The sequence below is a fragment of the Amblyomma maculatum genome, chromosome 1 (assembly GCF_055883805.1).
Source record: "Amblyomma maculatum isolate TAMU_Amacu chromosome 1, ASM5588380v1, whole genome shotgun sequence".
Lineage (NCBI taxonomy): Eukaryota > Metazoa > Arthropoda > Arachnida > Ixodida > Ixodidae > Amblyomma > Amblyomma maculatum.
The window spans coordinates 180,069,423-180,097,176 of record NC_139344.1 but is presented as its reverse complement, the minus strand read 5'-3'; the positions used below and the strand labels follow the sequence as shown (position 1 = coordinate 180,097,176).

General features: G+C 48.8%; 1 protein-coding gene across 3 annotated transcripts in view; it reads left to right on the top strand.

The window, feature by feature from the left end:
- Positions 1 to 27,754, top strand: part of Mvd (mevalonate diphosphate decarboxylase) — a 133,017-nt gene that overhangs the window by 49,696 nt on the left and 55,567 nt on the right. For all 3 annotated transcript variants that reach the window (XM_084589691.1, XM_084589693.1, XM_084589692.1), the window contains one exon: positions 18,839 to 18,997. In XM_084589691.1, the coding sequence (XP_084445817.1) occupies positions 18,839 to 18,997 (159 nt within the window). The remainder of the gene's footprint in view (positions 1 to 18,838; positions 18,998 to 27,754) is intronic.

The following is a 27,754-nucleotide window of genomic DNA, read 5'->3' as shown; positions in this document are numbered from 1 at the left end:
CAAAATATTTTGGCTGTTATCACCGTCGATGATTTTCAGAGAGCATGCATATCCTCAAATTTCTCAACATGTGAAAGATGGATACAGCTGGCATTAAACAATTAGCTATTTGAGTTGACAAAAATGGACTCAAGTTCTTTCCTCAAAACACTATTGCTGTTCTTTCCTTGCTGAAGGGAGGCTTACAGACCGACCCATCACTGCACCTATAAGGAACTGTATTACCAGTAAAATGAGCATAAATTTTTGGGTGTAACACTTGACAGAAAACTTACATTCCTGCTTCACGTAAACATCCTCAAAAAGAAATCTTGTAAATCTCAAAACATAGTGAAAGTGCTGTCTGTGAAACTTTGTTGGCCTGATAGAGCATGCCTTCTGCATTTATCGCTCCTTAATCGGCTCCACCTTAGACTGTAGATGTGTAATGTATGGATCAGCAAGAGTCCGTGCATCACTCAAACCCACGCCTTTCATGTGTTTAGTGGTACGAGGAAGATGGGAGAAAATAAAACTTCTGCAGTGCGCATCCATCTTCACCGCTGAGTACTACGCCATCTCTGTTGCTCTAGGGAAAATAGTAAATGAGAGCATTAAGTGTTACTTACACATACTCCCTTAGCGTACTCACAACCCTTCGTCCCAGAAAAACAGTTGTACCACTACTCGGAGGCAACATACTCAACATAAAAACAGCCATGCTAAGCATCAAATTCTGCTGGATCCTGGCAGCTGATGCTTGTGCTGCTCAGGCTCGAGACAAACAAATTAAGGAAGTGAGTGACGTGAGACAGGCATTGACGCCAAAATCAAGGAAGTGCATGAAGTTATATATTATAAAGTGAGAGATCAATGGAAGTGTATTTAGAATGACTCAGTAAACAACAAACTTCACTTAGTACAGGCTGTGTTGGGAGAGTAGAAATTATGTACTCACCAGGAGCATCTTAAGGAAGTGATATCATGGCACCTTCGCATAGGCACACGTGTACTGACAAAACAAGACGAACCCCTATGTGATGCATATGGAGACAACCACACCTTAAACCTTGTCGTATTCGTGCAGAAAATTCAATACACCAAAAGAAATATATTTCGCACTGTTTGACAGTAATACATTCCTTTAATCCACTGTTGGTTTTGGAGAAGAATGCTGTTGTTGACTTGTCATGTATTTTTTGTTTTTAAAAAAAGCAAATACCATAAACAAATTATAGGTCAAAACGATGTATAAACACACTAAGTAGACATTAAACCTTGTGTTTAGCACATGATAGACTTAGTTGCTTATGCGCCACTAAACCCAACACAACATAGGTGCATGACATTTATGATTTTGTCTGCACCTGAGGCCGTGTTTCACTACGAAACAGCGCTGTTCTGCCGCAAAACTTGCACTGCCACATACTCTTGAGTTATCAGAGCGGCCATTGCCAAATTGGGTTCTGCTACATACATTAAATAAAGGTTCAAACGAAGATCAAGTCCTTTGCCAAGTAATGATTCGAAGCCTCAGTTAGGTCCTGATCGTCTTGTGGGAATTTATATCCCCTGTAGGGTTCTGCTGGTCACAAACTTTGCTTTTATCAGGTAATGCACTGTGGTCCAAGTCTGCGCTGCGCTCACAGTATGCTCAGCAAAGTACAGAACTACATGAAATTTTGGTGATGTAAGCCCTGGTGTAAGCCCTGGCCTCTTCCATGATTATTGCAATCCAAAGTTTAAGCTTTCTACTCAGTCATTGCCTCCTCCAGCACCTAAGGAGCCCCTCGCGAGTCTCCCATAGGCATAGAAAATGACGGTCTACCTTTTGAATGTCTACCATACACTGAATTGTCTGAATCGTTTAAATGTGTACATCACAGAGCTGCTGCATTCATTGTGCAATGTCTGTTGCACCATTTTGTGGTAATCGTACTGCTTGTATTCTTTTCAGTCTATGATCAGGATTTATTTGATGGTTTTTAAAGAAGTAGAAACATGTAAATTTTTTATGCATATTTTTTTTCTTGGAACTGTGCGAAGGACTGTAGTGTATATATATTACGACTTGGAATTTCCCTACACCAGCTAAATTTACAGCTAAACGCTTTGGTCACATGAGACATGCAAAAACTAGTATAATAGCTGGTTATTCATTTTTTATAATTTTAACTTTTGGTTAAGTTTGTATAAGAATTTACGTGAATTAAAATGAACAAAACAGCAACCATACTGCATTTTTTTGTGCACCTCGCCTCATGTGACCTCATCCTGTCTTTCACATCACAGCCTTTAGGTGTTTGAAACTGAAGCTCAACCTGCATTGGGAGGGGGGGAGGGAATTTATAAGTTATTTGCGGCTTTCTTGCACTATCTTAATTGCTATTCATGCTTAGTAATGTGCTGTGCATCTTTCTACTGACATAATACACAAAGAAAATTTGATGTGTCTACTCCTTTAAGCTTTGGCAATGAAACTAACGTACAAAGGAAGTAGTGGTCGCTATCCAGGGTCTTGCCCAGATGCGTCGAAGTGACTTCCCTAATGTTCTTGATGAAGGACAGGTCCAGAAAGGTATTCATGCCGGCATTGTTCTCTATCCTGGTTGGGTGCGAAAAACTCATGGCTACCTCTAGACCTGCTTGTTCGGGTGCACCAATCCTTTCACCATACCCAGGTGGTATTCTCATGCTGTTAGAAGTGCGTTGATGTTGCCCACCACAACCAATTGGTTATTACTGGAAACTTTGCCACTGTCGTGGATAATGGGACTCAGCGAACTGTGGAGGTTCAAGATGAAAGAGCTGCACTTCTCCCTCTCCTGCGGAAATGCTTCCTAGAATGCATGATTGATGGCATGGTACTGAAAATAGTAGGCCACTGCCATCACCGACTTTGAAACAAACTTTTACCCTTGGTAATGCTGCATGTTGAATTATGTAATAGCTTTAACCAGATGAATGCAGACTTTCTGAAGGTGATGGTGGGGGGGTTATAGGCGATTCTGAATGGAAAGCTGCAATGAATTATACCTTCTGCTGAAAGTGCGACAATTTTATTGGTATATCTAGAGACATTCTTCCATGTGTCTGCTGGAATTAGACATTGTTGCCATCTTGCCTGTCTGTGCCACTGAGATCACTTTTATTTCTTGTGCGCCAGTATGCTTTAGCATGCAAATTGGTAATGCTATTTATCTGCTCCAAGGGTGAAACTCCAGCCTGCACTGGTTCCTCTTCACTTCCTCTAATTTGCAGCTGCTGTATCTGAGCCTGCCATTGTGCATTTAGTTCTTGAAGCATTGCTTGGAAACTTTTGAGGCTTACAGTCGGGGCCACAGGGAGAGCAGGGAGAGGGAGAAGGTTACCTGTTCTGTACCCCTGCCTGTTTCTCAGTCTGCATCGCCTCTAAGTGCTGCAAGGGTTTGTTAAGTTTGCATTCCTGTGCCTTAAGTTGTTTGTTTTCATTCTTAATTTGTGCACACTTCGAGGAGCACCTGCTAGCTTGAGGAGAGGAGGGGGTTTATAACTCTGAGAGACCAAGTCACCTTGTTGTGCGGAATCTTTTCGGTAGCTTGTTGCTTCAGCGGCTTGTTGTACTGCTCTGGTCCTGCCCTGGGAATGGATCATGATCAGGACCTGGACTTCTGTTCACACAAAATATGAAGTTAATATCTGAGGATGATAGTGCTAAAATGGCGAGAATCGGGCCTAGTTGGTTATTCATAGTGGTTCACCGCGCTAACACCTAGAACGACATAAATGACTCTCGTTTCTTCCAATTAAATCAGTTGTTAGTTCGTGCTCCATGTTGTTGTGTTTATTGTTGTTCTAGCGTGGTGAACCACTATGATAGTGGATTTGCTGGGTTACAGAAAGTAGTAGGCATGAGGAACAGTAAATTTCTATTTCATAGTTACGAAGCAAGGTGAGAAATGCAAGGTGTAGTTTTCTTCTAACATTTTACTTTCAATAGTTTTGTTTGTCAGATCTGTTAGAGAATCGGATTAGGAATATATTATAAAAAGTAAACCTTATTGTTTTCCTCAGAGTTCATTCAAGTTGGTTAATATTAATTTCATTTCATTTCACACTTGCATACTTGAATTTTTACCTTGGTAGTTATAGTTTGAGGAGACAAAGCTTTGGCAAAGCACAACATTTGTTTTCAATTTGTAGGTTCTAAGATACATTATTGGCTAGTGTCATGCCTTATTAGTTGGTTACTTCCATATAAGAGTGTGCCTAACTGTAATAGGCTCGAGTTCTTTGACAAGTTTTTGATGTTTTTTATTATTTTCTTTATGGCCACAAAAATAGCATACCATTCAGCTGTAAAGATGGATGCACACTGCAGAAGCCATTTATTTTTCTCCCATTCTCTTTGAACAACTGCACTCCTGACATAAGCAGCTGTTTTTGTACCGTCCATGTAAAAGTCCGTTAAGCTACTGTATTTTTCTTTGAGCTAAAGGAATTCCTGAATGCTGTGTTTTTGTGGAGTTAGTGTTTTTTGTAACTGGGTTAGAGTGAGTTCGTAGATTGGTTGAAAAATGTACCTCAGGCCTTTTGGCAATGTCACGTAAACAATCCAGTAGGTCGACATCTTGACACATTTGCTCAAATCTCAGGAGCAGCAGTCTCACAGCATGAGGTTTGCTGATGAATATCAGTCTGGAAGGGCACTCTGTTGCAAGGGAATAGCAGATGTGCTTTGACAGAGATCTGATGCTAATTACATACGCATATGTAAGTGGAGTTTTTCTCATTTCACGATGAGGGTTACTTCTTTCTGCAAACAGTGTAATAAAAGACATCATAAACAGTGTTATGTACACAGATTCTTCAACTATAGTTGCAGCACTTCACTCAAGAAATGCAGTTATACCGCTACTGGGAGAAATCATACACAATATAACAACACTTACTGATGAAGGACAAAACATAAAAGCCTGCTGGGTCCCCAGTCATGTTGGAATCAAAGGTAATAAGAGAGCAGATATGTGTGCTGCTCAAGCTTGAGACAAGAAAAAAAAAATATATATATATTGTGAGCCTTCCACGGATCTTCTTTCTTTTGTACATACCATCGTCATCGTCCCGCGGCGCCGGCTCCAGCACGCGCCTGGGTTCTCCATCAGATTAAAACGCTGACACGGCGTACCTTGCCTTGCCGTCACGACTTTGGCGTCTCGACCTGGCCTTCTTTCACACGTGGTGGAGGTGAAATTTGATCCCCTTACTGCCTTGTGCCCTGCCTTTCGCTGGAGCTACGTTCCGGTCGCCGTTTGGCAACAACCACCATTGTTATGTCAACCGAGAGCAGTCCCGACCCGGCCGGACCCTCTACCTCGGCTACACCGCCGCCTCCCACTGTGCCCACTGTGCCCACACGACAACGCGACCCGCCGCTGTTCGCCGGTCGTCGCGACTAGGACGTGGATGACTGGCTTGACACTTATGAACGCTGCAGTGCCTACAACCGGTGGGATGACGCTTTAAAATTCCTCAACGTTTCCTTCTACCTGATTGAGGTCGCCAGGAATTGGTTTATCAACCGCGAGCCCCACACCACTAACTGGCCCACCTTCAAACAGCAGTTCCGCCAATACTTCGCCGACCCCGCAGTTCGGACTGAGATCGCGAGGAACAAGCTCGCTTCCCGTCGTCAAGGTCCCGATGAGTCGTATGCCTCTTACATAGAGGCCATACTTGCACTCTGCCGGCGTATTAGCCCCACCATGCCTGAACCTGAACGCGTGCACCATGTCATGAAAGGAATCAATTCTGTGGCTTATAACACCCTACTCGCCCAGAATCCATCAAGTGTTGATTCCATTATTACGACCTGTCAACGACTCGAACAGCTGCAGTCCTCCCGATTGCAGCCAGACTTCTCTACTGGCCCCCCCTCTACTGACTTCGATCTACGAACCCTAATTCGAGCGATAATCCGCGAAGAGCTCCAAGCCTTGAGCCCTATCTGCCGGCACGGGTGTGATCACTCTTCTTCTAATGACGCCAGCCTCCGCACCATCATTAAAGAAGAATTGGCAACTATTACCCACCCTGTCGCACCTGACCCTCCTGCACCTCGTACAGCGCCGACTTATGCTCACGTTGCTGCATCCCCTCCTCCTTTTGGTCCCCCCCCACGACAAGCACCACCCTACAACCACATCAATGCCTTGACGACGGCTCAGTCTAATCCGCCCTATTACGCACCTTGGCGCCCTTCTCGCCCAGTGTGCTACTACTGTGGAATCAGAGGACATATTTCCCGCTTCTGTCGTCGACGCATTCAGAACGAGCGGCGTGGTTACGACGCCTTCGAAAATGACGTACCCGCATATTATCAGCGACGATCTATTCACAGCTCACCTCGTCGATCCTCTCCACCACCGGTATCCTCGTCTGAACCAAGTGGCGCCCATGTTTCCCGACGCTGGTCCGTTTCCCCATACCGCCGCTCTGTTTCTCCACTTCGACCAGCAACAACTGTTCCTGTCCGTCATTCGGAAAACCAAGCGATGCAGTTTCCGGAGGTGAAACTGCACTCTGCGAACTTACCAAAAGTCCTCCTCATCTCCCGTACAATATGATTTCCGTTTTAGCTGAAGGATTACCGATCGAAGCTTTGATTGACACAGGGGCTGCAATTTCTGTTATTCGCGCTGATTTATGCCACCGTTTGCGGAAAGTAACGACACCATATGATGGACCTGAACTTCGTGGAGCAAATGACGTCCCTCTACATCCTTCAGCAAAGTGTACAGTTCGAATTGTTATAGACGGCGTCTGCCACCATGTGCAGTTTGCTGTGCTTTCACCGTGTGCGCATCAGATGATTTTTGGTTGGGATATTTTGTCGACCGCGTCAGCGTTAATTTCTTGTGGCGACCGTGTCATTCATATGACAGTGATTTTTCATCTGACATGTCTGAAGTACGTCATTCCCTCATTGCCGCAGTTGACACTGTATTGCCTCCACAGTGCGAAAAACTTGTTACCGTTGTTTCGGAACACATCACTGACGGGGATGTACTTATCGCACCATCTCATCGTCATCTTGCACGTGGAATCGCCTTCCCATCAAGTCTTGTACGATTCTGCAGCGGCTCAGATAGTAGCTGCCACGAACACATCCCGTGAATCCATCGTCCTGACTGAAGGAACTTCCCTGCCATGCATAGTGGATGCTCACCCTAAGTCCATTATGGTGCTCACCGCCCCGCTACCTCAGCAACGTGATTCATCGCACGTCTCTCTTCCGATGCTGTCGAAGACAATCAGTCCGGACCTCACACCGCACCAACGCAAAGAATTGCTGAAATTGCTTCAAGCCCATCAAGCCATTTTCGATGCCACTTCCCCTCCACTGGGACGGACTAGTGTTGCACACCACCGCATCATTACTGAAGGTAACTCGATCGTACGCCGACGACCTTATCGGGTTTCTCTCTCGGAACGAAAAGTAATCGAAGAAAATGTGAATGACATGCTCCTTCGCGATATTATTCGTCCATCAACAAGCCCATGGTCTTCCCCAGTAGTTTTAGTTAAAAAAAAGGACGGATCGGTACGATTTTGTGTTGATTATCGCGCACTAAACAAAATTACCCGTAAAGATGTCTACCCGATGCCGCGAATAGATGACGCCCTTGACTCTCTCCAAGGCGCCGAATATTTCTCGACCTTGGATCTCCGCTCAGGTTATTGGCAAATACCAATGCATGAGGGCGACAAAGAGAAAACCGCTTTCGCAACTCCCGATGGACTTTACGAGTTTAATGTTATGCCCTTTGGTTGGCCTGTGTAACGCACCAGCGACATTTGAAAGAATGATTGATACGGTACTTCGTGGCCTAAAATGGAGAACCTGTTTATGTTACTTGGACGACATTGTTATCTTTTCGGCAACTTTTAACGACCATCTCAAGCGCCTGAATGAAGTCCTGACGTGCCTTTCGTCAGCGGGCCTTCAGCTCAACACCAAGAAGTGCCACTTTGCACAAAAGGAAATTAAAATATTGGGACATCTGGTTAGCAGTGACGGCATTCGTCCAGACCCAGATAAAATCAGCGCGGTCTTGAACTTTCCTCGTCCGCACCGGACTGCAGATTTGTGCAGTTTCCTCGGCCTGGCGTCATATTATCGGCGTTTCATAAGGCATTTTGCAACTATTGCTGCGCCACTTCATGAACTACTAAAAGCGCGCAGCTCTTTCGTGTGGACTGAACAGTGTAACACTGCTTTTACCGACCTAAAGCACGCCCTCACATCAGATCCCGTCCTTGGCCACTTCAGCGACAGCACTCCTACCATCCTGCACACTGATGCCAGTGGTCACGGTCTTGGCGCTGTCCTTCTGCAGCGTGATGCAACATCGCGTGAGAAAGTGATTTCCTTTGCCAGTCGGACCTTGACTCCAGCTGAGAAAAACTACACCATTACCGAGCAGGAATGTCTTGCCGTCGTCTGGGCTGTTCAAAAGTTTCGCCCCTACCTCTATGGTCGGCACTTCACAGTTGTGACCGATCACCATGCTCTTTGCTGGTTGTCTTCACTGAAAAATTTAACAGGCCGACTTGGCCGCTGGATTCTACTCCTGCAAGAATATAATTTCGACGTTGTTTATAAATCGGGTCGCCAACACCAAGACGCCGACGCTCTTTCTCGCTGCCCACTTACGGAATCAGCCTGCCGTTTTTCTTCGCAACAAATTTCAACCTCTGACCACAGCCGACCATCTCTTCCCCCGACGCATATCACAACAGTTTCTTTTGACGATTCTGAGCACAAACACGCACTCCGCTCGCAGCAATTAGCTGATGCCTACTGTCGGCCCATCATCGACCGCCTTAACGGCGCTTCGAACCCGCCCAATGCTAGGCTTCGCCGACAGCTTCGCAATTTCAAACTCGAAGATGGCATACTGCGCCGCTATGTGTATTGCCCTGATGGAACTCGTTGGCTCCCTGTCGTGCCGCGTGCGCTTCGCCCACGTATACTGGCGGCTTTCCACGACGCTACTGCAGGTCACCTTGGTTTTGACGAAACATATGACCGCGTGAAAAGACGATTCTTTTGGCCTGGCCTATCTTCTACCGTAGCTAAATACGTCGCTTCCTGCCATCTGTGGCAACGCCGCAAGCGGCCTACTTCTTCGCCCGCTGGCCTCTTACAGCCTCTTCCATGTCCCGCCACGCCATTCGACGTAGTCGGCATCGACTTATATGGTCCCCTACCTCTCTCCGATGGGGGTAACCATTGGATTATAACAGCTGTTGACCACCTTACACGCTACGCTGAAACAGCCCCTGTACCGACTGGTTCTGCCGAAGAGGTAGCTAATTTTTTTTTGCGATCAATTGTCCTGCGTCATGGCGCTCCTCGGGTGCTTCTAAGTGACCGCGGGACGGCCTTCTTATCAACAGTCGTTGCCGAAGTTCTTCATGCGTCATCCACTCTTCATAAGACAACCTCAAGCTACCATCCCCAGACTAACGGTCTTACTGAGCGATTTCATCGCACTCTATCCGATATGATATCCATGTACATCACACCGGATCACCGAAATTGGGACACTATTCTACCATTCGTCACATTCGCCTACAATACAGGAGTACAGCGGACTACCGGTTACTCTCCGTTTTTCCTCGTTTTTGGCCGTCCTCCCACTACAATGCTCGACACTTTCTTCTTCTCTACGCCCGACTACTCCTCATCAGTACCAGCCCAGTTCTTATCCCGTGTGGCCAGATGCCGTCATATTGCCCGCCTCAACACAGAAGCGTGCCAGGAAGACCGCAAGAGTCGCTACAATTCTACGCATCGTGCGGTCTCTTTTCGTCCTGGTGACGAAGTCCTGCTTTACACACCACTGCGCGCCCCGGGCCTTAGTGATAAATTTCAGCGTCGCTATCTTGGTCCCTACAAGATCATAAACCAAACTTCCCCCGTGAACTACCAAGTCACACCTGTTGATCCCCCAGCCGATCGACGCCACCGTGGAACTGAAATTGTTCATGTCTCCCGCTTGAAGCCGTTTGTGCGCCGCGGTGCATCGGTTGGTTAGGAGCGGCCAGGCTGGCCGCTTCCGACCCCCCGGGATGATTGTGTGAGCCTTCCACGGATCTTCTTTCATTTGTACATACCATAATCTTCTTCTTTCTATTGTACATACCATCGTCATCGTCCCGCGGCGCCGGCTTGTAGCGATCGTGGAGAACCACGCATCTCTCCGAAACGCCGCGCGCCGCCGAGGATGAAGGGGACAAAAGTATTCCTTCTCTTCCGGGGTTGAGTAACCCAAACAGGTTGCTCGATAGCGCCGCGTTTCCCTCTTCCCTCGCCGGGCACAGGAGCGCACCGCTAGGCGTCGCAGACGCGACGCTCATTGGCCGAAAAAGGACAAAGGGCAAGATGCGCCGAGATCGGCGGGAACCGGCTACGGCCGAGGAGAGACGACGGTGAGCCGCGACAACGGAAGGACGCAAGGTAAATACCTCCCCGTTATACTTCTTTGTTGTCGCCATCTTGCCCTTCGAAGTGTCAGACCCCATCCAAAAGGATAGGGTCTCCAGCAAGACCTTCACCAGCGTTCTTTTTGGGAAGACCCAATAAACATCTGGTTCCGGGCAAAGTCCTGTTCTGTGTTGTGTCGTACTTCGCATTACCACTTTGCGGCCGTGAGAACGGCTGCACGTGGTGTGTGATCGCGGGAGCTCTGTGTTTGCGGCCTAGACCTCAGAAGAGGCTCGATGGCTTAGTAAGAACCCCCACAACTGGCGCCCAACGTGGGGCTCTCGTGCAGAAGCACTTGAGCTACTCGCTCCCGCCGGACACAATGCCAGACCAGCAGAGTAATCTGCCTGATCTGACGTGGCTCGCAGAGCTCAGCCCCGGGTACAGGGAAAGCCCGGCCCACGGCTCGCTCGCCGCCAACGCGACTCTACAGATGGGACGATTCGCCGCTGCAGGAGCAGCCAGCGAAACACGACGCCCGCAGGCAGATTCCGGCAGACGTCGCGAAATGCCACCCTCAAGAGTTGGCGCGCCTCTGCACTACGCGCGAACGGATTGGGGAGAAGCGCCAGGCACGCCATGTCTGCCCTCGCAGCTACCAAACGGCAGCACAGGGGCCGCGCCAACCCCGCCGACGATCTCGCCACTCGTCGCGGCACCCGAGAGCGAGGCAGCGGCTAACGCCGAAAACCTCGCAGGAGTCCTCGCCAGCGCATTCCAGCAAGCGCTGCAGTCCTTGCAACCCACCCCGCGGATCGGAACACCGATCCCAACGTACAGCGGCTACGGCGATCAAATGAGCGCCAACAGCTTTCTCCTGGCGCTAGACCAGAACGGCTGCAGCGAGACCCACATGCTGCGAAGGGTAATACCAGTGGCACTGGTTGACCAAGCCGCTCGGTGGCACCGTTTGGTAGGTCACACAGCGAGCACTATGGCTGAATTCCGCAGTATGTTTAGGGAGGAATTCCTTCCTCACGACTACCAGCAGCGAATGCGGCGAGAATTGGAACTCCGAACCCAAGCTTCCGACGAGTCGCTCGTCGAATACGTCAGGGCGATGCAGGAGCTTTACGATTACGCCGATCCCAACGCTTCGAACACGGAGCAAGTGGAACGAGTAATCCGACAGAGCCACCCCACCTTTGCTCTTTACCTGCGGGGAAGTCGCTGCAGGAACCTGAATGAGCTTGCCGTGGAAGCGCGTCGGGTGCAAGCCGAAATTTCAGCTGCCCGTGCGTACCGGCCCCCGCCACCCCCATCGGATTGTCTGGAGCCCAGCTGCGCCTGGAATGGCAGTGCGCGTTCAAGGAGTGAAAACGCTCGAACGTCACGTGTTTCAGGTGAGGGCGCTTTTCCCGGAAATCTCGGATCGCGCTCTTGATCCCTACTCAAACGGGCCGAGGATCATCGAAGCCGACCGCCCGACAGAGATTACCAAACACGGTCAAACGATCGAGCGCTGGTGACGCGTGCGGACGGGCAGCGTAGCATGGTGGTGGCACCGGCTCAACAAGCTCTCACGGACGGCCGTACGCGAGAGCACCCTCGTCTGCCTAGAGCCCGGAATCCCGGGCCATGCTTCTCTTGTGGCCAAGTTGGTCACTTGGCTCGTGCCTGCCCTGCGAGTCAGGGAAACGAGGTAGGCCGCCGGTAGCAGCGCCGGCGGCCGAAGCTGATCCGAGCGACGGAGCTGCAATAGTGGCACCCTCACTTCTCAGGATCGGAACACCGACCACTACCAGGGCTCCGTTCATAGACCTTGCGATAGCAGGGACTACGTTCCGAGCACTGCTTGACACTGGTGCTAGCACTTCTCTAATCGGAGACGAAGTCGTTTCCCGCATTCGACAGAGAGGCATTCGGGTGCGAAAACGCAGCCTGCCCCTCCAGTTGGCGAGCGGAGAAGTATGCTCCGGCGGTGATGTGCGCCTCGTCGCGCGTTGGAATCAGCGCACCCGGCGACAGCGTTTCATTCATCTGCCTGGACTCACGGTACCAGTTATTCTCGGCCGAGATTTCTTGTCCCGTACGGGAATCGTGGTTGATATCGGCAATGGTGGCTATCGGGAAAGCCCGTTCGCGCCACTCAAGCCGTTCGTCACAGCACCGACCACAACGGCCGAAAGGACAGCTTCGGAGATGGAAAGGAGGAATACCTCCTGAGGACGCGGCGCTCCCCCTCAGCCGCTGAATACAGCAGCTGCAGCCCGTCCCCATGCCTTGCGCGTGGGCGCGGAAGAACGTTTACAGGGTCTGCTGGCAAACGCCGATAACCTGACAGACCATGAGCGCGGCCGCGTCTTTTCGTTGTTAGGAAACTTCGAAGAGATGTTCTCGGACCGCCCCGGCTGTACCAAGCTTGTACAGCACCGCATCGAGACAGGAGACGCGCAGCCTTGGAAATCCAACCCGAGACCGGTCAGCCCCGCCAAAAGGCAGGCGATTGATGCGGCGCTGCAAGAACTGATCGATGCGGGCATTGTTCGCCGCTCATCAAGCCCCTGGGGATTCCCAGTGGTGCTGGTCCCCAAAAAGGACGGTAGCTCACCGCTGTGCGTGGACTACAGGCGACTGAATGCGGTCACAAAAAAGGATGCATACCCCTTCCCGAGCGTGGACGACATTGTTTCGAACCTCGGCGGAGCGCGGTATTTTTCTACTCTGGACGCTAGTAAAGGCTATCTCCAAGTAGAGATGCGACCAGGCAACGAGTGTAAAACGGCGTTCACCTGCCACAGGGGTCTCTACGAATTCGTTAGGATGCCCTTCGGTCTGTCCGGAAGTCCGAGCACCTTTCAGCGGCTGATCGACCGTGTACTGGGAGACGCCAAATGGCATCACGCTCTCGCCTACCTGGACGACATCGTCATCTACTCCCGCACATTCGAGGAACACCTCGAACACCTCCGAGACGTTCTGGGAAAACTCAGAACAGCAGTTCTCACGCTGAACCCCGCTAAAGCACAGCTGTGCAGGGCTGAAGTCAGTTTGCTCGGCTACCGCGCTCAGCGAGGAAAAGTAGCCCCGGACCCTTACAAACTTCGCGCTATCCTGGAATTCCCGGTGCCGAACGATGTGAAGGCCGTGCGCCGTTTTCTTGGCATGGTGGGCTACTATCGCCAATTCATTCCCAATTGCATCCGCCTGCAAACCCCTCTAACAAAATTGTTAAGGAAGGCAGCCTCGTGGGAATGGGGAGAGGAACAGCAGGCGAGTTTTCGTCAGCTCTCGCAAGCCATCGCCGATACCGCGTCACTGAAACTCCCCGACCTAAATAGGCCCTTTTTGATCCAGACAGATGCCTGCGATTTCGGAGTGGGCGCAGTGCTTCTCCAACAGGAGGACGAGAAACTGCGCCCCGTGGCGTTCGCCAGCCGCGCGCTGACGCTGGCGGAGCGCAACTACTCAGTGACAGAGAAGGAATGCCTCGCTATCATCTTCGCGCTCTGAAAATTCGAGATGTACGTGGAAGGTACAAGGTTCACGGTCGAAACCGATCACATGGCCTTGACATGGCTGACCCGCTTACGCGAGCCGAGCGGGAGGCTCGCGCGCTGGGCACTGACGCTACAGCGCTTCGATTTCGAGGTGCGCTACCGGAAAGGTGCCACAAACGTGGTTGCGGACGCGCTGTCGCGCGCGCCGGTGAATGACCCGTCCCCAGCCGCGGGAGAGGAGGCACGGCAACTTCCCCGCTCGTCGGGAAAGGAGGGCCGAAAGGAGAAATTCCTGCCTCCGGAGCACGCGCATCTCGTGACAGCGAAAACGCCGATCGAGATTGCATTCAGCAGGGAAGAGCTTATCAAAGCTCAACAGGAAGACTCGTATTGTCGTGAGATGGTCGCCAGTCTGCGTGAAGAGACGGACCAATCGACACCGCTGGTCGAAGAGCGCCCAGAATCCGCGGAGAACGCGGTAGGCGCGAGCTCTAGTGCAGCTGGTATTGCTGCGAGTGAGCTGGAGAGCTTCCTGTTGGACGCTGATGGAGCTTTGCTGAAATACGTGCCTGGCAAAGAAGACTCAAACGAGTGCTTCAAAGCCGTCATCCCCGGCCAACTGAGGCATGCTGCTTTGCAGCACTATCACGACGCAGACGGTCACGGAAGCGCACCAAAGACATGGAAGAAACTATGTCGGCTCACTACCTGGCCAGGAATGAAGGCTGATGTATGTAAATACGTACGGACCTGCCACGTCTGCCAAGAAAGGAAGCCGCGAGGTGGAAAACCGCCTGGCCTGCTCCAACCGATTGTGAGCACAAAGCCATGGAAAACGGTGGCGTGCGATCTGATCGGACCGCTGCCGCGCAGCAAAAGAGGGCACAAATTTGTGTTAGTGGTGACATGTCACTTCAGCGGAATCGCTGAACTCTATCCGCTGCGAAACGCCACAACGAAGGAGATCCTGACGAAGCTCTCAGGATTGTTCTGTCGCTACGGGTTTCCGGAGAGGCTGATCACTGACAACGCCTCGTATTTCACGGCGAAAGTTTTTCGTGATACGTGTGCCGCCATGGACGTACGGCAGCAGCGAACGACGTGTTATCATCCGCAGTCAAATGTGACCGAACGCCGCAATCGCGATGTGAAGCCACTACTCGGGGCATACGCCCGGACGCACAACGACTGGGATGAGCACCTCGACGTGATCACCTTTGCACTGCGAACAAGCGAGAATCGCTCCACAGGTTTCACGCCTGCCTTCCTGATGTTCGGGAGGGAACTAAATACGCCAACTGACACCATTTTGACCAAAAGGCAGGATGCTTCGTCAGGCGAAACGGCAATAGCCGACTACGCACGGCGCATGCGTGATCGCTTGCAAAAAGCAGTGAGCGAGGCCAGCCAAAATCGCGCTAAAGCAAGGGCTAGCCAGAAGGCTGCCTATGATTGCGCGCATCGGAACTTGGAATTTCAAGTGGGAGACTTCGTTCTAAAGCGTAGCCATGTGCAGAGCGATGCGAGCACGAGGTTCGCAGCTGGCCTTGCGCCTAAATGGATTGGGCCGTTCATAGTTGCTGAGAAGCTCTGGCAGTTGAACTACAGGCTGAAAGATCCGAACACGGGTCGACTCAGCAAGCCGATCCACGTCGGGGAGCTAAAACAGTACTTCCAACGGGAAGTGGCTGGCAGGGCGGCAGCGCCGATTTCGCGAAGACGCTAGAAAAGGTCAGTGCCCCCACCTACCCCCAAGGCTCGCCCATACAACACCCGCTCTAGGCGAACACGACCTTGACGGGGTGACTGGCCTGACAACAACGCGTCGACCGCTCAGGAGAGCGGTCAGGTAGGCAACCGGTTGTGAGGAAACGAGCTGGCTACGGGAGGGTCGTATCTAGCAGTACTGTTGGTATGTCCCCTCGTCCCAAACAAAGGGGGGGAGGAAAGGAAAAGCGGGCGGTGGCGAAGACGCTACCAAGCTGTCCCCCCTCTCCACTCGCTGCCGTAGGGACCTGGCCAAATGGCAGGCAACTATTGGCTAGGAGCGCCAAAGGAAAACTAGCCGGAAATCCGAAAGGGGTCTCCCAGAAGGCGCTGCGAAGACAGGCGTCGTCTCCCAGCGAACTCGCTGACGCAGTCGACATCACAATCATCGGATAGTCAGCAGCAACAACGCCTTGGGTGCCAGCGACGGTCGCAGCTCTAGCCGCCACAACAGAAGCGCGCACTCCCTCGAGACCGGCCGTGCCACAACCCAAGTCGCCGCCGCCCAGCCGTCAGGAAGCAGCGCCCGGCGACGGTTCTGGATGGCTGTAGGAGCAGCAGCTGCCGGCTGCAGTGCTGCCTCTCGAGCGCCGGATCGCCATGGAGGGACACTTCTCGAGATAAGCGCTTCGGATATCGCCGCTGTGTTTCCGGCAAGTGGCGTGTGTGTGTGCGTGCGCGCGTGTGGGTGTGACTGCGGTCGTCGCAGCTGTGTGACAGCATTTCCGTGCGGTCGGCGTACCGACGAGCGGTGCCATGTGATCATCGCGAACTTCGAGACAAGGGACTTAATTCGTGCTTCACGGCAGACAGAGTAGCTGTGGAGCAGCGAACGGAAAGATTATGGCGCAACCAACCCTCCAGGCACTGGACGTCGCGAAACCGCCGTGGCGGCGCTTACACCTGCGCAGTGAAGAAGTGTACGGAAGCCCGGACTACCCGACCATCCCAGCTAGCCACCCGGACAGCGGCGTTGGAGCGTTGGATGCAAGACAAGGCGGCAAGGAAGTCGTTGCCGGCCTACCGTCGCCTGAATTCAGGTGACGTTCGGTCTTTAGGGAGGAGGAGTGTAGCGATCGTGGAGAACCACGCATCCCTCCGAAACGCTGCGCGCCGCGGAGGATGAAGGGGACAAAAGTATTCCTTCTCTTCCGGGGTTGAGTAACCCAAACGGGTTGCTCGATAGCGCCGCGTTTCCCTCTTCCCTCGCCGGGCGCAGGAGCGCACCGCTAGGCGTCGCAGACGCGACGCTCATTGGCCGAAAAAGGACAAAGGGCAAGATGCGCCGAGATCGGCGGGAACCGGCTACGGTCGAGGAGAGACGACAGCGAGCCGCGACAACGGAAGGACGCAAGGTAAATACCTCCCCGCTATACTTCTTTGTTGTCGCCATCTTGCCCTTCGAAGTGTCAGGCCCCATCCAAAAGGATAGGGTCTCCAGCAAGACCTTTACCAGCGTTCTTTTTGGGAAGACCCAATAAACATCTGGTTCCGGGCAAAGTCCTGTTCTGTGTTGTGTCGTACTTCGCATTACCACTTTGCGGCCGTGAGAACGGCTGCCCGTGGTGTGTGATCGCGGGAGCTCTGTGTTTGCGGCCTAGACCTCAGAAGAGGCTCGACGGCTTAGTAAGAACCCCCACAGGCTCCAGCACGCGCCTGGGTTCTCCATCAGATTAAAACGCTGACACGGCGTACCTTGCCTTGCCGTCACGACTTTGGCGTCTCGACCTGGCCTTCTTTCACAATATGTATATGAAATTGAAAATACCATTTAAAGATTGCATGAAGTTAGTACAAATTAATGCAAAAATAGCAATCAACTTGGAACACTGAAGTAAATAACAAACTAAGCCTCGTAAAGCCTGTGGTAGAACTGAGGAGGTCTAGTACCCACCAAGAACATTCTAGGGAAGTGGCTCTATGCAGTCTCCGCTTACGACATGCACATTTAACACAGAACTTCATACTAACAAAACAGGACAAGCTCCTGTGTGATGCATGTGGACATGAGCTGACAATCATCCACATTTTACTTTCATGCAAACAACTTGAATCACTAAGGAGAAAACATTACAAAGAAGACATTTCTCTTCACTCAGCATTGCTTTTAGGTGAAAATGCTCTTGCTGATCTGTCTTGTATTTTTAGGTTTCTAGAAAAGTAAATGTTCTAAACAAAATGTAGGATTTAATAAATAGATTCCCTAAATATAGCATACTTTTAGCCTTGTTGGCGCATGATAGCCTCAGTTACTTATGCGCCACTAAATCCAACACAACACAACCTTTAACGAGTAATGCCTAGGAAGTTTGATTTCTGATGATTAAGAGCCATCCTTTGGTCACTGCACCATCAGAGTTTGCTATTCATTCACATGCCGAGGTGAGCTTGATCCTTTGTGGAAGTAACTTGTAATGTAGGGTGCAGTCCTTTGCAAAAAACTGCATCAGTACATTGGCATCATTAATATGAAAAAAAAAAAAAAAAAGTTTAACAGAACAGAATGAGCGCACTGCCCAGAGGTGCACTAGAAATTTGGTTGCAAATGGTAACAAATTTCCTTCCCTAAGTAAATCATTTGTGACTCATAATATTGTATGCTTGACATATTAAAGCTTCTGAATCCATTTGTCATAATGTATTTTATTAAAGGCTCTACTGAAATCAAAGACAAATTAATTTAACCATTGTTATTGGCGCCAGGTGCGAGGGAATAATACAGTACTCTACTTAATTGTGTCACTGTCAAGTACCTTCTTCTGAAGCCGTGTTCAAAACTAGTCAAGATAAATACTATGCTAAAAATTCATTAATGCAAGTAGCAACAACATGGTTCATTACTTTGCAACTAAAGGACGTTAGAGAAAGGGAAGTATAGTTGTGTATTAGGAAGTGAGTGACGTTTTTAAAGAGGGGTTCATCTTGATCTTTTCTCCAGTCAGCTGGCAGTTGTTCAGTCAGCAAACACAAGATATGCTTCTTTTTTGACTAGACGACTGAAATTATTTACAAGATTGGCCATTTGACGTTTGGGTAGTGCTCCTGTAATTTTCCTTTTGAACAGCCCTTGTAGGAATTCCAAGCCACTGACATTTTCTTTTTACTTCTTTTTTTTTTACAGCTGGCTTACTCGTTTGATGCAGGACCAAATGCCTGCCTTTTTCTGTTGGAAGAATCACTACCTGAGGTTCTTGCTCTTATTGAATATGCATTTCCAACAACTGCCAGAGAAGTGGATTTTTTCCGTGGCACACCAGCAGTTATTGGAAAGTTGCCAAACGTGAGTTCTCACTATGGTTGAATGTATATTGTTGGCCATCTTGGTATGCATTCTACCTTGTTTTCGTATTTAATGCAACCTAATGTTTACTATTAGAGGGCTTGGATTACTTCTTGTTATGGCAAACAATTTCGCCTCACCTGGATACCTGCATTATTTAGGTGCAGTCGAACCCGGATATATCGAACCAATTTTGGTTATATCGAACTCGCGGAATATCCCCTTGAAAATCCCATGTAAAAGTATAGGAAAGCTGCATCGTATATCGAATGCAATTTCATCAGTCGTTAGATATATCGAACTCTACACCACGCATTGGACGGTGCGCCTTTCCCAAAGACGATTGCGTCACCCTCTGCCGTTTGTCTGTGACATTTTCAAGCCACGCGTGAAAGGAATGAGAGGGCACAGTTCGGCAGCGGCTGGTCTAAGGTGGCGCCGCACCCTTTCCCCAAAGGCGCGGTGATCTGCGGTGATCGCTGCCAGGCGCCAGCACGTGACGTTTGCTAGCCGTGTGAGTGAAGGAACAAGAGGGAACCAAAGCAGCCGTGGTGTTCGGGAGAGGGGAAAAACGCGATAGAGCGAGCGCAAGCGTGTGCCCACCCTTCTGCTGAGCTTTATCCCTCCCCTTCCTCTATCTTTCCCGGCCTTCGTTCGCAGCAGCACGCACTACGCATACGCAGACGAACCAGCTCAGCCCAACCTTACTAGAACAAACTCAGTTTCACAGCTTCGCCCGAAGAGTTGTCTCTGGTGGCAGTCGCATGAACTAACAGTGCTGCAGGTGACTCTTGCTCCTTGCCGGGCGAGTCGTCTGCTGCACGCGAAGCGGAAGCATGGAGCGGCTGGCATACACATTACGTAGCTGTTACGTTCTGCCGTTGCACTCTACATGGCTGCAGTGCAGTTATGACCACATAACAGTTTTGGCTTCGAAGGCATGCATTACCTCAGAGAAAGCATTTGTGAGATGCGAAATTTAATCCCGTGAAAGAAGTGTGACAGCATTGTCGACTTGCTCCCCAGAACCAGCGTTCTAGTAACGTCTGCTCTTCGGTTTCATTTCTTTTTATTATGCGGTATTGTGACGCGCAAATCATTTCATACTAACTTATGAAGTAGCCATTCATTACGCAGCGTTCAGCGTGCTGTCATGCAATTTTTCGCTTATTTAGCATCCACCTTCTTTTCCAATTTCTGTCTAATTTGTGACAGGGATTCAAGCCGCCGACAAATGTGCCTCTAATTCTATGCCGTTCACTGTAAATGAGGGTGTGCGCTGAGAAGATGCTGCGTCTTTACCCTTAAATCAAAAACAAACAGAAGTACGCTTTGCCAACTGCGTGCCAGCCACTAGATGCCTAAAATTGGTGGAATGAAGAGACAGTGTTAAAGGCGCTATCGAGACCTCTCTTAAGACGAAGCTTTCTTCTTTATATTTTTTTAACATGAGGCCTCTTCATGCTGGCCTGCATACTTTTAACCGGAGGCAATGAAGCCTATTGAAATGAATTTTACTTGGAAGTCCTTCATTTGTTCATGTCAAGATAGATTTCCTCGAGATTAAATGGTGGACACAAGCTCTGCTCATAAGAGATAATTTACTTTGAAGTGAGCAATTTTTGATCTGCATGTAGAAAAGGAACTATATTCAATTACCTTCGTGGCAGTTCGTGTAGCAAGGCTCTTTATTTTCTTGCTGGCACATACTTCGAACGCAAAAGGCATTATATATACCGAAGAGAAAGCACCGTAATAATCGCGCTGCCCCATGTGTTTCGATAGCACAGCAATGCCAGCAGAGAACTTACAAGATTCCAAGAGCCTATCAGTGTACATAGTGCAAATCGACAGCTGAGCTGCACAAACGGATTTTGATTTGGATCATTTTGAGTTCGTCGGAGTACCAGCAATTCGAAGGAAATTTGAGTATTTTCGCGACGAGGAAATAGACAAGCCACGAGGGCGAGGAATTTTGCTTGTCGAGAAGACTTTTGTCATTGAGCGATTAATTGCCACGGCAATGATATGTTGTGCACAAAGTTCTCATATCATGTGAATTTAGCGTTGTTTACAGCTCTTCTGAAGCACATCAGTGAAGCGAAATTGTGCACGGGGCTTCCAACTCAAAGCTAAAGCTAATAGAGGAGACATCATAAGAACTGCAGAGTAATTTGACAAGATGATCACAAAAATTAAAATATCTCCAAAATAACAAAGTATGCGGTGTAATAAATAACTTAGGTTCATGGAATCCACTTCCAACTCCCTTTCCGGAACTGTAGATACTTCGAATATCGTGTTTTAAAACTGCATTCCAGTGCTTGTTTGAAATTATATTAACTTCCCCTACAAGCAGTAAAATTGTCGTTTTTCTTTTCTCTCTCTCTCTCTCCCCCTCTGTGTGTGTATGTGTGTGTGCACGTGCGTGAGTGCATGTGTGTGTGTATCTAAAGGGGGAGGGGAATCTCTCAAGGGCGTGACTTGATTACTCGCATTATAAGTTTTTTTTAATAGACTCATGGGCCTGTTCAGTCATTTCCTTTCGCAGTGCACATGCCCATTCTCACTGATTCCTCATTTAGTAAACTCATTAAATAACTCTTCACATCTGACATTGTTTTAGACGACAAAGGAATATATATATATATTTTTTTTACATTGCTATATACGAGAGTGCTAGAGTGCCAATCCGGAGCTATGTTCCACGTCATACCTCGAAAGTGAGACATTAAGAAAAGCTCTTGTGATTAGGTAACGACGGAGGCCGTTTATTCATAATCTATGTTCACTATATCGTTTGGCACGAGTAGCTAGACTTCATGCACTGCATGAACAGGCTGCCCAGGCTAGCAGATTTCTGCGTTTAATGGAGGCAATCTGCGCAGCGCAGCAGTAAATGTGACATCTACTGTGTTACCTTCTAAGGATAGAGTGCTTCTATGCACTGCAAATTTGACTAATTTGTTTGCATGACAGGGTCTATGCCCTGCAGGCCAGGGAGTAAAGCAAGAAACGGGGCTTGTGAGCAAGCTGACGGCGTTCACACTTGTTTCACAGCATTAACAAGTGAATTTCGCATAACACAAATGCGTTCTCCAAGGTAATGCGTCGCTTCGAAGCCAAAGCTGTCATAATGTCATTATAATTTTGCTGCAGCCAGGTACAGTGCAACGGCAGCACGCAAAAGCTGCGTGTGTGCTGGCCGCTTTATGCTTTCGCGGCGCGTTTAGCAGACGACGCGCCCTGCAAGGAGCAAGAGTTGACTGCAGCATCGCTAGTTCTCGCGACCGCCATTGAGTTTGTTCTAGTAACGTTGGCTCAGCCCGTGGCAGACGCTTTCTCCACTGTGTGTTGTGAACGCTCTGCGCGTGGCTGCTGACAGCACCTGTTCTTCCTCTTTTTTTTTTTTTTCAATTTGTGGGAGTCGTTTATTCTTGCTTTCGCGCTGAACGTGTGTGTGGCGTAGCTTATGCTATGGCGGCTGCAGATGTTAAGAAGCACCATTTTTTTTTTCTTAGTCTTACTTGTGGTGAACGTGCGGCGCAGCGTAAGCTATCGGCAGGTTCTTTTTTTTGCCAGAGCAGTCTATTCTTACATCTATGAATCAACGATAGCTCGCAGTCAGCTGCGATCATGACACCGACTTTTAGCATTGTTCGCTTCAAACGGCATTTGCAGCTATCACGCTTTCCAATGATTTTGTGGTAGTGGACTGTGCCCGCCCCAAGCGCGGCGTGGTAAATCGAACCAGGCTTGTGCAATCAAGCCATTACGGGCACTCTGAGTTCACTCCTTGCCACCGCAGGATATATCAAAAGTATAGTCAAAAGATAAATACGCGTTGACATTATCGCTGCGTAGCATCTTAGCACGCTGCCAATAAATGAGCTGTGGATGTGGCGGTCGAAACTGAGGGACGTGCCACCGAACACTTTTTTTTTTTTTTTAATTCGCGGTGGCAAAAATGGGAGTTCGGTTCATTATGCGAGTGGGTTGACTACGCGACAAATACAGTATCATTTTTCACGATTATTGATATATCGAACTATTTCGCAATCCCCTTAGAGTTCGATATATCTGGGTTCGACTGTATTTGATTGTTTTGTGATCACTGGTCTTTGGGAAGGAAACATTTTCAAGGTTAAGTGCATGTGTCTGCATTCTATCATATAGATCATTATTCTCATTATGCGCCAGCTGCTTCGTCATTGCAGTATCTCAAGGCATCAGTGCTGGCTGTATCAGAACTCCAGCACATACCAATGACTTTTCATAGTGAACTCTCCAACATGCTATGAATGGTTGCTAAATGCATACTCTCCTCACTAGATTCAAGCATCTGGTCATATGTTCGAGCCTTTAGCGTCACTGTCGGTGGGTGCCTGAAAGAGCGCCAACTCAGGTCTTTCCTTTCATGTGGGACCCCCCCTACCTGTGTCACCGATGTACCGATACAGTAAAAGCTCGTTAATTCGACATCGACGGGACCGTGAAAAATTGTCAAATTATCCGACTGTCGAATTATCGAATAAAAAAAAAGAAAAAAACAACTAAATGAATCCCTGGATGACATACCTTTATTTGGTAAAGAAGTTAGTTATCACCATCTGTTTTTTCGGGTGAATTTGACCGGCGACAATAGCGCTAATCGCTGCCAGATGCTTCGTGGCATGCGCACCATCGGTAATCTATTCGCAGAATTCTTCCAGAACGGACAACGCTTCTGCGGCTTCTTTAACCGTGCTCTTCGACGGCGGGGGCAGCTGTTCACAATCATCTTCTGATGAATCGTCATTGCCAGTACTTTTAACTTCCTGAATTATGTCGTCCTCAGTCAGCTGTCCGGCGACTGCGACGCCATCATCGATGGTGATGTAGTCAGCAAGCCGCCGTCCGCAGTCTTTTCCTTTTAGCATTGAAGCTTTCACTGTCGAACGCCTCCAAGATGCTCTTTTCATTTTTGACATACGTGGCCAAGGTTGTCCTCTTCACTCCATACTTGTTCATCATGTCTTGGCGTGAAACGCCGTCCTTGATCACTTCAATATTTTCACTTTTGTGGCCAGGTCCTTCGCTTCATACTTCAGCCGCTTTGCTGGTGTCGCCATCGCAGCAACACTCAACGTCAAGATGCGCAGGCACAGCACTCTATACACACATGCAGCACAGTAAACACGTAGGTGAAGCGTGACCGTAGATGCAAAAAGCACGTGGCAACGACACACGCTGAGGTGAAGCTCGACGACTCCACTGTGCGAAGGTAGGGCTAGGAAAGAACGAACTTCCGGCTGACCTCGCTCCCCTTGCGTCATTCTGCTGATGGCGATGACAGTGCGGATGGCGTACGCTGGCTTTTTTTTTTTTCAGCTTCACACTAGCACCACTCTTGGTCGTGTTTTTTTTTTTTTTTCCCCTTCCGCAGTGAAATGCGAAATGGTGGGCTACGGGGCTATGGAGCTACGTCGAATTAACCGACGCACGGCAAAATTTGGTCGAATTAACGAGAGTTTTGCCCCATAGACTCCTATGTATAATAGAGGCTTTACAAAAGTTAGCGCCATCTAGTGAAAGAAACAGAAACTGTGCGCGGCGGCCATGTTTTGCTCAGTCCGCCCGCACCTCCCATCGAGTACGCTGTGAACGTGCGCCTTCGTAGAACCCGTGAATGCACCGAAAGGTGCATTGGAATGCTCACAAGCGATTGTTTCATTTTTAACATCACAGCAGTCGCTGTTAGCTCCAAGCTCTATTCGGAATGATGCCAACATGTTGTTGCGTGCCCTTCTGCAGTCAGCGCACCGTCGCAGACGAGCACGGAATCAAGGTATACGCGTGTATGCGACCGTTGTTTTGCAGTCCTAATCGGCTTTACAAGGGTCACTTGCATCATGTAAAGCATTACTGCACGTCCCTCTGACTGGGAGCTAGCTCACAGAACGTAATATCACCTAAACCAGCAAGGCTGTTTTGCGCGCTATGGAGCCTTGTGAACTTGAAGGATAAGCCTATGCTGCGATGGAGGACACGGGAGAAGGAGCAATGCATGTATAACGAACGCTATTGTGCCAATACGTTCTTTGAAACATTTTGTACGTAGGTTGCATTTACCATTGTGTATTGGATTGAAGACACGGACATGATTACCGAAACTACTTTTCACAGTCGTACGAAATGGTAGTGCTTGGTGCAGAGAGAATACGGTTATCTATAGTGCACCCGAGGTGCGTGTTTCACGCTGCAAAAGCAAGCGGCTGCCAAACCCGCGGCGTCTAGAAAAGCAGGAGAAGATGACATCCCGCTAGTGTGTTGTAACATGCTCACGTACAGCCCGTTTCGACCAGTCCACGTCCAGAGCGCGCAGCTCAGGGTTTATACCTGCCAGCGCGGCTGATAAAATAACGAAGCGTGCGCTTCACTTTTGTGTGTTTTTTCGAGTCACCCGATGGTTCGCTAATTCAGAGCTACCTGAAATTCACTGGAATTTTTAAATATGTCGATTTCTTATTTATTCCCTTTGTCAGAAAGTAAACATTTGAAGTGTAATCTCATATGAAAGCGCTGACATTGGAAGCTTCGAGGAACTCGGAGGAGGAGGAACTCGGCTGAAACGAAAAGAAATTTGAAAAGTCAACTCACATCACTGCGAAGTGTTTGTGCTTTGTGCAACTGGCTGTGTTCATAAAATCAGATTTATATTATATCATATCGTTATAGAAAAATTAGGAGGTCACTTAAGCTCCGCCGTTAAAGGTATAACGCGATAGTGTCTCTCTCTCATACACACATACGCACGATGTTTACTTTCTTCACGTGTTATATTTTAGCTCTTTTATTTATTTATTTATTTTATTTAACCAATTACTGCAAGCCCTAACTGGGCTCTAGCAGGAGGGGCGAAAATAATACAATGTAGTGAAATATGAATTCATCAAAAGTAACATACTACACACAAGTGTAGTATGTTATATGTTGTTATATATGTTATATTTCTGTTACGTATGTTATGTTATATTTCTATCATTTCTTTATTTATTTTAATTTTTTTGACGTTTTATATTTTTATACACCAATACGCATGCGTCAGCAACAATCGGCTTTTGAACACATTCTTCAATTATTTCAATTAATCAATTACACATTCTAAATTTTCTTCCTTAGCATCACCAAGCACTGGTTTTTCATTCTGACACCTTTAAACCCTTACTTTCCAATTTTTTCTTTCTTTATTTCATCAATTGATCAATTAATTACAAAGATTTTATTAACTCGTCATCAAATATCGATCAATATTCAATCACTGGAAGCACAAATTACCATGGCACTTTTTTTTTACGCAGCCCCCGATAATTTCCGAGACTAATGCCAACTATTGTGTCGACGGCATGGGAAGGAAAGTGCTAAGCGCCAGTCCAACTTACGTCAAATTACGCACGATCCTTTTATCATAAAATAAAATGCATCCTCGCTCATTTCACCAACCAAGTATCTTCCAGTGGGATGAGCGCCGGTGATTGCGCAAACCAAGCAAACTAACTCGCGATGATCTCTCATAGGCGTTTAAGCAAACAGCAAAGGCGCACAGACAAAAAAAATCCACATTACAGGACTCTGGATACTGTACCTGGATAGGGATGACGCTGCGGATTGCCGAGGGGCCCATGCACGATTCGTAGAGCAATTTGTAACTGCGCTCGGCAGTGCGGCTGGTGGGCCCCGCCGCGTCTCGGCTGTCAAAATATGCTTCTAGGCATCGCTAACCGAAACCGCCAGGGACCGAACAGAGGTCCAAGCACAGCACACTAGGTTAGAACGTGAAAAGCGCGAACAGAACGGCAAGCGCTGACGGACGGACACAAAGCGAACGGATGGAGCGAACAAAATATGGCGGCCAGCGCGGGATCAGCGTGCCGCTCACGGTTGCCAGATGTACTTTTGTAAACCCTCTATTGGAGGGACCTCGCATGCACGTCGAATTAACCGATTTTCCGAATTAACAGGGGTCGAATTAACGAGCTTTCACTGTACATTCAAATCTTCATGCCTGGGCGTGAAGCTGGCGCGCTTGGACAGGCTTCGTCATCTGTCAAATCTTTCTACTAGTTCGTATTTTCGCTCCGCGTTGTGTTGGTACGTATACACTGAAGAGTATGGAGTGACCGCGGCCACCCCCGCCACCTTCTTTGCTGGGGGGCGCAGTCACCCAGCGTGCGCTACTCTATCGGGCTAAGCGATCATGTGGTGCGCGTGTTTTGCGGCGTGTGCGTGCAGTTACGGGTTCAAGGGTTGTTCTGCCATCTGCCGCAGGTTTGTAGGTTTTTCTTATTCTGTTGGCGTGTCTGCTACGACGTGTCATGTTCAGGGGCTTGCGCCGGTGCCTCTCCAGTAGGTCGACACATGCCTCTAGCTCAACTTTCAACTCTATTATTGCTTTCGCTCTCTCTTGCCGCACCTCTTGCTTGCAGCTAGCAGCAGCAAAGGAGGTTATTTTAGCCTCTTTCTATCTCCCTCTATCATCTTGATTTCACAACGTGCCATTTATCTTCATTGTGCGGGTCACCGAAAGTGCACTCTTTGTGCGCGCGGTTACTTTCGGATGACTGACCGCGCGGGACCTTCGACTGCGGACTAAAGCGATGGCTCTTTTGATTATAAATACGAGTCCAGCTCGGATTCGGTGTCTCAAGAAGTATTGAGCAGTTTTTTCTTATATTATCCTCATTTATCTAATTATAATCAGGCTGATAATGATGATGT